Source organism: Pagrus pagrus (assembly GCF_965226575.1).
Source record: "Pagrus pagrus genome assembly, chromosome: 2".
In the NCBI taxonomy this organism is placed as follows: Eukaryota; Metazoa; Chordata; class Actinopteri; order Spariformes; family Sparidae; genus Pagrus; species Pagrus pagrus.
The window spans coordinates 13,540,647-13,555,086 of record NC_140186.1 but is presented as its reverse complement, the minus strand read 5'-3'; the positions used below and the strand labels follow the sequence as shown (position 1 = coordinate 13,555,086).

The window sequence follows — 14,440 nt, the reverse complement described above, 5'->3', positions numbered from 1 at the left end:
TCGCAGCCACGACAGTTGCAGCCACGACAAACGCGGGCGCAACCACCGCAGCTACAACTGGAGCAGCTACAACAACTGCTGCTGCCACAACAGCAGCCACAACGGCGATAACGACAAACACCACTGCCACCAACGCTGCTGCTGCTGCACATGCCGGCATCATGTACATGAGCAGTCTGGTTGTGTGTTACGTCAGCACTGTGCTCTACAAGTTCGTCTTTACAGTGTAACTGGGTTTTGGTATCTATTTTCACAGACTACAGTCATTGTTTCCAACCGGGAATGTTATTTATGCTAAAATATAATCATCATGTTATGAAACATGTGTTGATAGGTTTGGAAAATCTAGATGATCCAGTGTGTTAACATGTTAGAATAAAAGTTTGGTTGAACTCAGAATATCTCGGCTTGTAATTTTTTTGTCACCACCTCGAAACATTTCACGGCTGTTGACTAAACTTGTACCAGTGTTTTCCATTTATGAGAGGATACTTAGTTGACTGTGTGAAAATGAATGGTATACCTATATGACGATATAATCTACCTTCATGTGAGGGCCATGTGTTCATGTTTTAAGAAGTAACCGCCCATCATAAAATGGGGTCATCAGTAATTTTACATTATATATAATTATATCATATAAATTATGTTTCTCGACTTTTGCAGCACTGTAAAATCTTGATAATAAAGTAAAAAGTGTCACAAACTCTGGCTCCATAAGCATTGTTCTTTTTAATTTGATTTGACTTCATGTTTCGGCATTCAGTGTTTGTTAGAAGCAGTTTGATTGGCTGTATTCTGTCATTATTTCAAAGTGTTTAGTCACTTTAGGCTTCTTGATTTGTTGTTCCCACCCTAGTCAATAGGATGATTGTCTGATCATTTCCACACGTGTTACTGGTGTGTGGCCTATTTAACATAAAAGTGCCTGCAGACATGTAGGCGTCAGGTAAGATAGAGAGCTACGCTGGATAAGAAAGAGGTGATATCTCCTGTTCTGCTGCATCAGTTTTGATCCAGTTTTAAACAAAAATGTCCAATGCTATAACCCAACAATGTTAAAGGTGTTCATACATAATGTATTAAATGTGTCAACAATCTCTGAGGTTAGCTTCAACTTCAGATATTAAATATTCTTACTTATGGAGGCCCATTTCTGCCGGTTAAAGAAAAAAATGGATGAAAACTAAAGTCATAAATATTTGAGAAAAATAAATTATGAGATAAAAAAAAGTCTCATTTTGAAATAAAAGGTAAATTGTTAAATAATTGTTGACTTTTCTCTCAAAAATTTGACTTTTGTACCTCATAATTTCTACATTTTGATCTCATATCTATGACTTTATCCAAAGATTACTTTTATCTCATTATTTTAACTTTTTCATTCATCTTATTTTTCAATTGCACATTTTTTACTTTTATCTCATTTTGCCTTTTTTATTCTTACATGGGTAAAAATTTTTCATTAAGCTTAATTTTCATCTCAGTTTTTCCTTTACTGGAGGAAATGGGCTTCTAAACCCACCTGATGTCTCTGCTGTGTCAATAGTTTGGATGGTTAAAATTCCCTTTCCAGTGTTTCCAGCCTTTTAAAAGAAGGCCTCAACATTATATTCAGTATAAAACATGATAACATGTTGCTATTAAATTAATTAGTGAAATCATGAGGAAAATGTAAATATAGTCATCAGATAGACCAGTTATGCATTTAAACTATTGTAAGTTAACCACAAGGTGGCGGTATGACACAAGCTTTAAAAAGTTATCAGTTTGAAATAAAGTCAGACTGCGATCAGTCCTTAAGTGAATCTGGTCAACAAACCCTGTCTCACTTGTATGAGGTAGAAAAATAACAATTTAGCATATAATGCGATCTACCTGAAGCATTATATAACTTTGGATCATATATAGTGTAGATTTTCCTGAAAGACATTTTGACTGTGTAGGCAAAGAAAGAAAACACTCCGCTCTTCCCAAAACTTGGAAATTTTATTTACAGTTCAAGTCAGTCACATGCAACATTTTCTTAAAATGAATAAACATGAAATTAGCAAAAACAAGAAAAGAAAAAAAAAATGCATATTATTTTCTCCAAAATAGCAATATACAAAAATAGAGCTTACAAATACTGTACAGCAATTGTCTCCAAAAATATTCTGCTGCAGAATTCTTAGTTTTACAAACAATGTCTGTGAGAGTCCACAAACATAATCAGTGTTAACAAAAAGGGGTGTGTGGGCAGGTTTAGGGGGGCAGGGTGGTCAGGTACGGCGGTAAAGGTGGGAGGTTTGTTTGGACCGAGAAGGGGGAGTTTTTTGTGAGTTGGAAGGGCACTACGAGAGCTACATGGGAATAAATAACACACCATACAAACAGAGAAAGTTCACTTCAGGGAGGCAGTGATAGAGATTCAAAATCCTAAACGGTCTGGTCGCTAAAACCAACCATGGAAATATAATGAAACCCCTCATCTCCAGAGGATGTGTGCACCACGTTTTTCTGTTGTTTTCTTTTTTTTTTTAACTAAAACGCTTTCCGATGCCATCATTCAGACGCTTTCTTCTCTTAAATCTTTGATGTGAAGCGGTGTTCCCGCCTGTCGCATTTCATCTGATTGTGTCTCGTCTATTTATAATGGAGTTCACTCAGAAGCAGCACTGACGTCAATGGTGATTTCAGTTGCGGGAAGCCATTTATTTCTATATTCACGACTGGCTCAGTTTCCATTCTTTTTTTGGACATCAATCTGACCAGAGACCCCTCGTCTAATCTCGTCTTTCTCACTGGCCGGGACTTTTTTTTTTTTTTCATAACAGCTCATTTTGAGTTGGCACTTTGTTTTCAGTGGGATTAGGACGGCACACAGGAAGGAAACGGGGAAGTTCAGGTGGAAAGGCTAAAAGTGTTTACAATCAAACACAACACTTAAGATGGCCAAATGGCAGGAAGTGTTCAGCTGCCATTTAGTTTGTTATGAGGGAGCTTTTTTTGTGCACCTCATGTATAAATAAACTACTATTGATACTACTCTCTACATACATTTAAAAATGGTGATATCAGTGGCAACTTCACTATGCAAAATAGCATGCTTTCACATTAAATCTTCTCGTATTCTTGGCTTTCTCTCGCGAACCTTACATTCTGAGACACATCGTTAGCAGGAACAAAGCTTTAAGACTTGTGTTATTAGCGTTGAGCTACAAAATATGTCATCTTTCAGGGACAGTGGCAGAAATACTCGCCAATGTATAGTTTATAGAGTGATGCTTTGGGGATAAGGGTATGAAGGAGAATGTTGAGAGATACGTTCAGAAACAGTCGCAGCCTCTTCAGAACCAACGAAGCAAAAAAGGTACCAAACACTGTACATCACACAACATACTGAATACAAAACCACAACCTCTTCACGAACAGACGAGGCAATAACAAGGACTTTCTGATAAAGTATTATTAATGTACTGTAGAGTGAAGAGGTTATGAGATTGTAAATTAACACAGCCCTGGTTGATTTCTTTTTTTTGTAATTGTGGCAGTTTTTGTTCAAATAAGGCTAATGTGGATAATGTTTCTCTTTGAATTTGAGCTGCTTTAAATTGTTAATAGTTCCTCATCAGCAGCGGCGTAGTGCTGCATTACTGTCAGAGGTCATGGAACAACTGACTAATACGCTTCACAGAGGAGAGAGAATCCTGCTTTGGCTCTCATCTTTGAGCTGACATTTTCACCTTGCAGCACGCTCTGACCCAACCGCAGGAGGTCATACCTGTGGGGCGTTGGGCAGACGGTCAACAGAGATGACAAACATTCACACCACAGAGGTCAGAGTAACAATGCTCACCTGCCATAAAGGATGAAACGCATTGTCTCTTTTTATAACCATCCATAAAATCTGTTTAACTACATGACAGTGTTTGTTGTAGGGAATAAAGTGTAGTTGGGGATTTTGCATTTTTAAAAGCACAATCGATTTTATTGAGTTTTTATGTATATTCACAAAGATATTTGTGTTAGACTTTAAGTTAGACTGAAATTGGTTTTTGTTGTTGTTGTTTCTAAACCAATCAGAGGCCTGTTTAGTTATTTGTTCTTCCAGGGCTGCAGCTTATATTCACTGTTTATTAATCTGTTGACTAATTTTTCAAATAATCAATTAGTTGTTTGATCTGTAAAATGTCAGACTGTGGTGAAAATGTCAATCAGTGTTTCCCAAAGTCCTCAAATGTCTCGTCTTGTCTAAAAATATTCAGTTGACTGTCAGAGAGGAGTAGAGAAACCAGAAAATATTCACATTTAAGAAACTGGAATCAGAGAATTTGGCTTTTTTTTTTTTTTTTCAAAATTCCTCAAACAGATTGTCAAAATATTTTGAAAATTTTAATAGCCGACAACTAATCGATCAAGTGATTAAATGTTGCAGCTCTGGTTATGTTGGAAGCCTTTTACAGCACCAGAACACATTGCAAAATGAGATTAATTGTGTCAGTCCTGAGCAACTTTTATTTTCTTATAGTGAGACTAATCCTTTGCTTACATTTGGACAGATTGTGCCTTGAAACATAATGTATGATTGTCATCTGACAATACATATCACAGGTAAAAGACATTCTCCAGCTTATCTTAGGTCCATCACTCTGAAGCGCAGCTGTTTTTTTTTTTTTTTTCAAGCAACCCTTGTAGATCAGCACATTTACCCACAGCACATTCACTAAATGCAACTAACAAGGGATGCGGACAAAAAGAGAGGGGGCTCAGAGTTACTGTAGTGTGGCACAAAACAAAAAGCACCCTGTACCGTACAGAAAGAGGGAGAGAGGCGAAAGCACCAGAATGCTGCAGCCAAAAAGCACAACTACCCTGTATGTGTGTGTTTGTGTATGAATGAAAATGCTGCATTATTACAACCTGCTGACCACAGACTCTCTGGCAGCCCAGGCAGGGGACGGCTCGAGCCCCTCCCTCGGTGCATGTGTGTGTGTTTTACAAAGTAGTGTGTATCTTAAGCAAACAATATGCTGATGATATGCTGAGGGCAGTGATTCTGATGCAGGTGTCGGTCTGCTTACTCATTCGATCTACGCAGCTGTACCAAGAAATGATAATAAATTAAAAAAAATAAATACAAATAATCTATCAGGGTGGAAGCAAAAATAACTGCAACTGTGTCTGCAGCACATTTCATGTAGGTGTTAAACAGCTCGGAAGGCAAAAGCTTGCTTCATCCTGGTCTATTCCTAAATAAGCAATCATCTTCTTGCAGGATATGCGACACTAGTTGGACATTTGTAATTTTGTTTTGAGAAGCAAGCCACTGTAACAATCAGCAAAATCAAACTGGAACATTAAGGTTACGTATTGTAGATCTTCCTGTTTAATATTTCCTCATTTCTGGTGTTTGTTCTGTTGAACAGCTCTATATATAAAGCACCAGTTTATAACACTAATACTGGTTTAGATAATCACAGTAGTTGAAATAGTCTGATTTTCTGTTGGAGAAGTCCTGGATTGTTTTTCTGCCCGGGGTGACAGTTTATATTAAGCCTCCGCTTACCTAACAGTACTCGTATATACAGGAAGCTATCCGGTATAGTCCTTTAATGAAAATACAATTTTTCTACTGAATCTCCTTCCTGTATTGACAGAATAATATAAACGGATAATAACAAGAGTCACATTGAAGCAAATGACAAACAGGAGATGAGGGTAAACAAAATTCTGTAGGCTTAGTGTGAAAATTTCTGGGTTTCAACACATTCAAACTTTTCACATTTAGTCAGACGTAAAGTCTCGAGGTTGCTTTGAGCTTAATTTCTTGTGTGTGTGTTTGTGTGTGTGTTTGTGTGTGTGTGTGTGTGTGCGCAATTAGAACACAAAGCATTGTCCAATTTCCTGACATCTACCGACATACTGTAGGTATTGTTGTCCCTTTCAAATATTTTTTATGCTTAAAAATCAAAAGTTTACTAATTAAAAGTGAAAACCCATGTTGCTCTGTACTGTACATAGAAATAATAGTTAATGATAAAATATAAAACATGACCTTGCTACTAAGATCACAAGCAATTAAGGTTCGACTTCTCGTAAAGTGCTTGTTAAAAAAAAAAAAAAAACAACAACAATTTATGTTTTAGTGTGTTGTAGTTCTTGGCTTTTTTGTTTGTTTTCTCCTGGTCTTTAGCTGGTGTCCCCAGAAAAAGTGCTTTGGTTGTGAGAAAGTTATCGACCACATCTTGGCCAAGAACGAAACTTCTTCTTCATCAACTTCTTCATTGTCCGCGAAAAGAAAAAAAAACATGAAAGCAGTTGATTATCAGTCCGAACTGATATCAGGAAATCCTTTCTGAGAACTGATACAATGATAAGAGAGGTGCAGATTCACAGTTCTTGTGAGTATCTGCGCAGTAACTCCAGTTTTCTCCGGTCTGCCCACAGACTCATACTGAAGTGTACCTGTACAGGTGGGTGTATGAATGATGCGATGAGTGAATGTAGTGTACTGTACGAGAGGTTGTGAGTCCGCTACACCAGGTTCTCGATCCCGGGCAGAGGCTGCTGTATTGGCACAGGGGCATCCGTGCTGCTGGCCTGCTGGGCGAGCTGCAAGACAGGCATGTTGCACAGCGGGCACACTTTCCTCACCTCCAACCACTTGATGAGGCACCTGGAAGAAAGAAAAAGTAGTGAGCACCTCAATATGAGTAGGCCTGTGTTTAAGTTTTGGAATGAAGCATCATACTTTTAACCTGATACACTGGACGGTTAAATGAAAATGAGCTGCTAGAAACTGAAAAGGACAGGTACTTTCAAAAAATTATTGACAGGTGATTGGATCTGTCTATCACCATCGGTCATGGGCTCAGATCAACAGTAGGAGAGGGCTACCACCAGCAGAGCCATCAAAACCGAATCAGTCGGGAGAGGAGTGAGAGAAAAGCCTTAAGTGCTCTTCTTTGCTCTTCTTTCAACTAAATAAACTCTCTAGCTCTGATATAACTGATGCTAACAGCATCTACGCCAATCATTGCTGTTTTCAAACTAGCAGTCACTTCTCTCACTGGCTGTAACACCTGAGGAAGGATGTTAATCGGTTCTTCGCCTGTGTGTTCTGCCACAAGCGCATAAGCCTGAACACAGTATAAATATTTAAACACATTTTGTAAACACATTTTTTACACTGATCCCTCAATTGTGATTATCAAAGATATCTATACATAATAGAAGTCAAATATTTTACAGCTTAACAATAAACATTAACCTTTAAAATGACATCAGAGCACTGAAACAGTGAACGTCACTGGGAATTTAATTATTATAAATTTACCCCAAGCATCGTATTCTGCTGGATAATGTTTTCATATCGTTGCATATCAGACAACATATACGCCAGTACCGCTATATAGCTGATAGGCCAATATCGGCCAATAATATCTATATCTATAGCTCTAATACAAAGTACAATATCTGTTATTCTCAGATAAATTTAGCTTATCATAAATGTATCGTATTGGCTCATGCTGCCATTACATAATGTATCCACCAGAGGGCACAGACAAATGTATCTATAAAATGTATAATGTCCCACTCAGTACATGTCTTTGACACACCATTTCTGAAAAAACAAATTGAAGAGAACCGTTAAAAAGTGACTGTTAATGATGTTAAAAGAAAAAAATGAACATGTATCATTATGGTGTATCCCATTTTTTGAATCTCCCCAGTTTTGATAATGGTATTACCCTAAAAAGTCTGTAATACAGACAGACTGCAGATAAGGGTTCAACAGTGCACGAGTGGTTTGATTTCCTTTCAGTGTTTATATTTTTTTCACAAAGGAAACTTGTTATTATATGAATCCATTGTAGATGTCAAGAATCCAAGCTGACCACAGCCTCTGTTCTGTCAGGAAGCAAACTACAAACCTTTGCAGTCACTATGTCACAGTGAAAAAACATTTTTTGGATGCTCAGTGGTATACAATCTCCTATGAGCAGCTGTTTACTCTGTAGTCCTGAGTGGCTCAGGGGCAGCTCATCGGCCCAGCTTTCACTCTCCTTGCCCACAGGAGTACTGAATCACTGGGGTAGGAGGAGGCGGCTATTCAGAGTCAGTATGTGGTGGCTATGCACGTACCACAGCTAAATATACTCAGCTCACAATCACATTCTACAACCACACTGACTAAGTGGGTAAGGTCAAGCATTATGTGACACATAGCACATCAAAACATTCAGCTGGGGTGACAGCACTGTCAATCACTGACACAGAGGCAGCAGCTGTGCAGTCTCTAGCCTCCATATTACTGCTGCACCCAACAGTTCTCTGATCTCTGAGCGACATAAAAAGACGTCATATTATGCTTTCTGTGTTTTTGCCTTGCCTTTTTTTGTGTTATGTAGCCAGAGGTCCAGGCCAAAAGGAGTTTCTCTCTCCCACAGAAAACACTGCTCCTGTACTGCCTGAAACGTCTGGTTTGGAGTTGAGCCTTTACTTCCGTAACCTATGTGCGTGACTATGTAACAAGTGTTGTATAAATATATATATTTATATATTATAAATATATACAGCTATATCGCAGTCATGGATCACACTACCTTGCTTGGCCCGCTCTACTCTGCTTCTGATTGGCCACATCCTGCCCATTAAGTAATGCACATGTGCAACTCTCACCAAAGATTGAACAGAGGCGAGATGTCTCACTCTATAGCTAAAACAGAGCATTCAAGACACAGTGTGAAAAGGGATCCGGCAGCAATGCACCGTATGAGAAAAATAATGCATTTTTTGAAAATTAAAGTATGTAAACCTTTTCTACTAGGACCCCCAAATAAAACTAAGAACCTGAAAATTAGCATAATATGACCTCTTTAATGTAGAGCTTAAAAAGCTCTGTCAATTAGCTGATCAGCCAATTGACAGACAATGAATCGACAATTATTCTTGGCCATTTTTTTTTCAAGCCAGAAAGCAAAATACCGGTTTGGTTCCAACTTAAACAACGTGAGGATTTGCTGCTTTAGTCTGTTATATAGCAGTGTTAGTTTAATATATTTGGGTTTTTGACTGTTGACCAGTAAAAAAAAAACTATTTGAAGGCATCATCACCTTGGCCCCTGGGATATTTTAACGGGTAATCTTTTGACATATATAGACAAAACAACTGATCCATCAATCTTCAGATTATTTTTGAATTAAACAACAATGAAAATAATTGTTAGTAGCAACCTCACATCATTGTTGCAGTTGTGTGTGAGTTGGGAAGTGCGAGATTCATTAGGCTGAAATTGTAATGTAGTTATCAATGGTAGTTTATCAAGAACCCTTCAAGTTATTATAGTAACTTGAGTTGTAACTTCCAAAGTGTATGTAACATGAGCATAAATGTAGTGTTTTAACCTTGATTTTGGCAGCGTATTTATGTTAACGTTTTATGTTTATCTGTATGTGAAGACAGCATGCTCTTCACCACTGAATGTTTTTGGTAACGGTCTGCTTGGAATGTCTGTTTTTTCTGGAAAACAGCACGGCTTTACTTGTGTCCACACACACACACTAAAGGGGGTGTTTATACAGTGGATTCAGTGAGTGGTGACCACTCTTGCTGCAACTGGGGGAAGAAACTAGGCCAAGGGAGGTGTCGTGCTGATATAAACAACTCAGTCGAAACGGCCGGGGCACAGAGAGGGAGGGGGTGTGGGATAAAGTTGGCTCAAGCAATCCATCATGTCCTGTGTAGTTCCCCACTTCATACACACATGGCTTTAGTTTAGTGTATAAAAATATACATTTTTGAACTTTTTGTCAGGACACAAACATACACTTCATCTGAGCAATAACTTTACAATAACTTCACTTTAGTTTTTAGTCTCTCTTTACCATCTACTCACTGTGGGTAAGAAATAAGAACACATTAAAAAATACTTCACTTCTTTGTGTGTGCACACATGAGTTTGTGTGTTAATGAATGTCAACAAAACCTTATACTTACTTCCTATGAAAGGCATGTTTGCATGGACAGATCCCCAGCTCGTCTTTCTGCTTGAACTCTTCCAAGCACACTGCGCATATCTGAAAGAGAGAGGAGCAGTTAGACATATTTTCTGGAGTAGGCAATGAAACAGCTTTGAATTTGTTGGTTGTTCTTTGGTGGTTTGTTTCTCTCAGTTTTAATCTGATCTTTGTGTTGGTAGATTGGAAACAAACAGCCGAGGTCAAGAACTCATGGAAAAAGACAACTTTGGCCAACATCTGCAAAGAATTTGACACAAACAACAGAGCTGTAACTGACCAGCTATGCTCTGTTATATAACTCTAACACTGGGGACTTGTTCAGTTGGTGGACGGAGGCTACCGTTAGTGGCCAAAGATCACTGTGATAGAGAGGAAGAATCTTTTTTTCAGCTTTTGCTTGAAAAGCCAAAGACTAATAAAGACTGAAAGATTTGAAAGACAGCCAGAGCCACATAAGTTGACCCACACCACGTTTCTACTGGCTATCTATCGCACGACATTCTACCAGACACTCTGAGTCTTTGATCTCAGTGCTGTTGGTTTCTGTCAAAATAGATTAAACTGATTAATCGTAGTGATAACTGGTGTCCTTTTAGGGGTCACTGAGGAAATCCTGATGGACAGGTTGGAGTTGTTTGTCTTTTTATGCCTTTGTTTTACACACATACTCATGCAGGCGTTCAGCAGGAACAACACTGAAATGTCATGACCTGCAAGTCTAGACTAAATGTGCAAGGGAGATCTTTTTCAGCTCCAAATTGTCAATTTCCGTTCCTTTTTGTTGTCTTGTTGGGTTGATTTTTAAACAACTGACTGCTGGTATATCCTTGTTATACTGCAAATAAGATGCATGTACAATTTCTACATGCATCCCAGGTACTATCTAGGATGAATACATTTCAGCAAGATTCTGCTGAAAAAGTATGAAGTGTGATAACTAAACATGAGCTACAATGGCCCAACCAACCATCTTTCCCTGCTATTTTAGACTGAAGTAACAGCAGATTAAACAGATGTTCTTGCCATCCACATCTTCCAGCTCTTCCTACAGATCCCAAGTCCAGGCGGGATGTATAATCCATCCAGCATTTTCTGAGTTGCCTGCTGTCTCTTCTTATACTAAAGGTGCCTGTTTCAGACCCCAGGAAGGCAAGCTGATGTCATGGCATAGCTATTGGGGATCCCAATAAACTAATAAACCTGATACACATCCAAAGGGAAGTATAATGGGTGTCTGGGAACCATCCCAACCTGAAGGCAGAACCGTCTCAATTGTCTTGTTTTAAAGCAAAGGAACAGATGTTCTCTTCGAGAGCTCTTCACTCTGTCCCTAAAGGTCAGACCAGACACCACGCAAAGGAAAATCATTTTGTCATCTTGTATATACAACCTTATTATATTCCAGTCATGACCCCCGGTGAGGGCTAGATTAAATCTACTGGTGAATCAAGACACCACAGGAGTCTAAACTGGTACTGAGACTTTTGAGACGCTGCACTCCCCGTCGCGCTAACCCTCACCTTCAATTATAAGACCAGGGAACACTTCCCAGGACACTAACATTTCTTCGTCTACTGTCTGAGTGGCAAAGCAGGGGACCATTATGATTGTCCTTGGATTGGCGAGTCTGCAGGCCTTCCAGGGGACCACATGCCACACCAAGTGCTTTATGCATACAGTAGTTACTACTGTACATCTTGGGTAATGCAAGGTGGCACATATATTTACATAGTTACCATCAATATAACTTAATATGCATTTATATTTATATATATTTTTTAACAGAATAAGAGTGTACAACTCAGAACACCACATATAATGTCGGTGGCAGATGGCTGACCACACCGTTACCAGACCAACATCAGAGTTGCAATGACATTGACAACAGCGGTGAACTGGGTATTTCAAATTGTGAGAAAATGGGCAAAAACGAATACAGTCTACACAGCACTCCCATCACCAAACCTCATCCAACCAGTGGGTAACACTTTCATGAGAGAGGGTTTTAATTTGGCACACTAGTTTTTTGGCTGTCTAACCCTGCAACTATTACTCCTTTGGCCACACAGACTCTCTTTTTCTCAACTCTACTTGATGGGGGATGGATGGACAAGGAGGGATGAAAAGAACAGCATGGGGGCTCTTAGCTCTCACTCCTGATGATTTTTGGACACAGAACAATCCTCTGTTAAGATGTCAGCTTTGCTCTCTTTATTTGTGAATAGATCAGTGTTTTTGTTCTTTTCAGTGCCTTGTCTACGGTGTCACACTCACAGTTGGGATCTGGCACCCTGCGCCAACTTTTGACAGAACCCTTTTCTCCCCATTAAGTGAATAAACCCAGTAAGCTTTCGTTACAAATTCCATGCAAAACGCATGAACTTAACTTTGAGGAAAAACATTATAAGATCATGGATTAGATCAGAGAACAACAAATTAACCTATGCTCCTCAAGACAAGCATGCTTTAAGATTCATTGTTCTTCTTACTTGACAGATGTTAAGCAGAAACAAGTTAGAAGATATTGTACTGTTTAAAAAAGGCTTGATCCAAGAAAGCCAAGCAATGGAGTGGGGTTAAAATAAGAATTAGTGAGAAGAAGAGAAGTACCAAGGCTTAGAATAATCCTCAAAAACAATGGTTATCCTAAATGGGTATTCACACCAACAGGCCCTTTCTTTCTGGATGTTTAGTGATGAGGTCATGATGCCCTTGGTTTCTTATCTTTGGCACAACTACTTTCACTGTTGTCACCAACTTTTCTGTTGTGTAAAGAGAAATTAACATCATCGCCTCAAAAAAGAATTCAAATCCAGGTGGCAATAAACACAACGCACAAACCAGTTCAGTGACACTGACACAAAGACAAAATAAATGTATAAGTGACGGAAAAGATACTAGTATGGATAAATGGTGTATTGGATGTCTTACTGGACTTAAACGATAAAAAAACGTGCCATAAACTCTTCACAAATTATCAATCTAAAAAGTAAATATATAAAGTCGGCACTAATGTCAATATGCAGCATGGAGATATGAGTGAAAGCCATTTCCTGACTATATCATGCCATAAATATTAACAAGCCTTCAATCTAATCTAATACCAACAACACTGTCAACATGGAACCAGTTACAATATCAAAATGAAAACAGCAGTGGTTACACTGAACTTTATGATGCCATATACGACTACTTTATGATAAAGGTTTTAAATGTGGTATTATTAAATCAAGCCCATACGGATAGGAAAAAAAACAACAGGAAACAATCCTACCCATTAATATTGAGAATGCCAACCTAAAAATTGATAGTGATTCTCAAATGATAATGAAGCAGCACATCACAAAGGATTTGAGACTTATTAGAGAACACTGCACAAAGGCGATTGCAGGAGGCTCCAACCAACTGTAGATGCCTTTATCCTTCCAGCGTACAACTTGTGCCTAATCAGTTAAGTGCAATTCTAGGCATCAATTATATGCATTAAAATGAGGGTTGCAAAAATAACTGGAGATACAGTAAGTAGGAATGGGAATCACTGATTGTGATCTTAGTTGTTCGTCTTCTAATGCCATCACTTCATTGCTGAGTGTTTATATTTCTACATTAGCACATTTTGGTTGTTTTCTAAGCTTGCTCATTTGAAGCAAATCCATCATTTTAAGCCTGAGTAGCTGACAACAAAATGATCTGTGGTCTTAGTAAATCTCACAAATTACACACAGATTGTGAGCGCAAATTGAATGAAAGGCAAACTGCAGTCTGACCCACAGAACATTAAAATAAGCAACACTACTGTCAATAGATATTATTTTATTGGGTATTGGAGGGTCGGGGAAGGCTGTTTGAGCCCCAGCGTGTTGATTGTTGATACTGATATTCTTCACATGATCAGTGGTATACAGCAGCGTTACTCTCATACCGTATTGTATTACATGAATTCTTGACATTTATTTTTTTACACTGGGGATAGGGGTCAAAGTCACACTACAAAAAGGTTAACTGATCAGGTTACACAAACAAACTTGAACATGACTTGAGCAGTAAACTGATCCCGTATTAGCACTCCTATTCTACAAATTCTTTTAAAATGCTGAGATCGAGTCCTCGCAGCTCAGTCTATACTCATATCTCCAGGGTGATCCTTTGGCGTGGGAGCCTCTAAAACTGGGTCATCCACCCAGGCTTGTGCGTGTGCATGTGTGTATTATTGTCCTTAAACAAATACAGCTTGGTTACTCTGTCACAGTTTTCACTCACATGACACCTTCTGATGCTTTCTCTCCGTTTCTAATAACATAAACAATACAGTCTGAGGCCTGGTGGAACAGTGGGAAATTCCAACACTGATGACAAGGAACTGTGTCCAAGCACACATGAAGATGCTATTGATAACATTTCATTTGCACAACAGTGTTAAAGGGATAGTGTTCCT

The 14,440-nt window shown here is 38.6% G+C and overlaps 1 protein-coding gene across 1 annotated transcript in view; it reads right to left on the bottom strand.

The window, feature by feature from the left end:
* Positions 1-1,965: 1,965 nt before the first annotated feature.
* rnf24 (ring finger protein 24) overlaps positions 1,966-14,440 on the bottom strand; it is a 33,079-nt gene continuing 20,604 nt past the window's right edge. Inside the window, exons 5-6 of the mRNA XM_084345401.1 lie at positions 9,983-10,062; positions 1,966-6,658 (exon numbers count right to left, since the gene is read on the bottom strand). Of these exons, the coding sequence (XP_084201527.1) occupies positions 6,517-6,658; positions 9,983-10,062 (222 nt within the window). The 3' untranslated portion in view covers positions 1,966-6,516. The remainder of the gene's footprint in view (positions 6,659-9,982; positions 10,063-14,440) is intronic.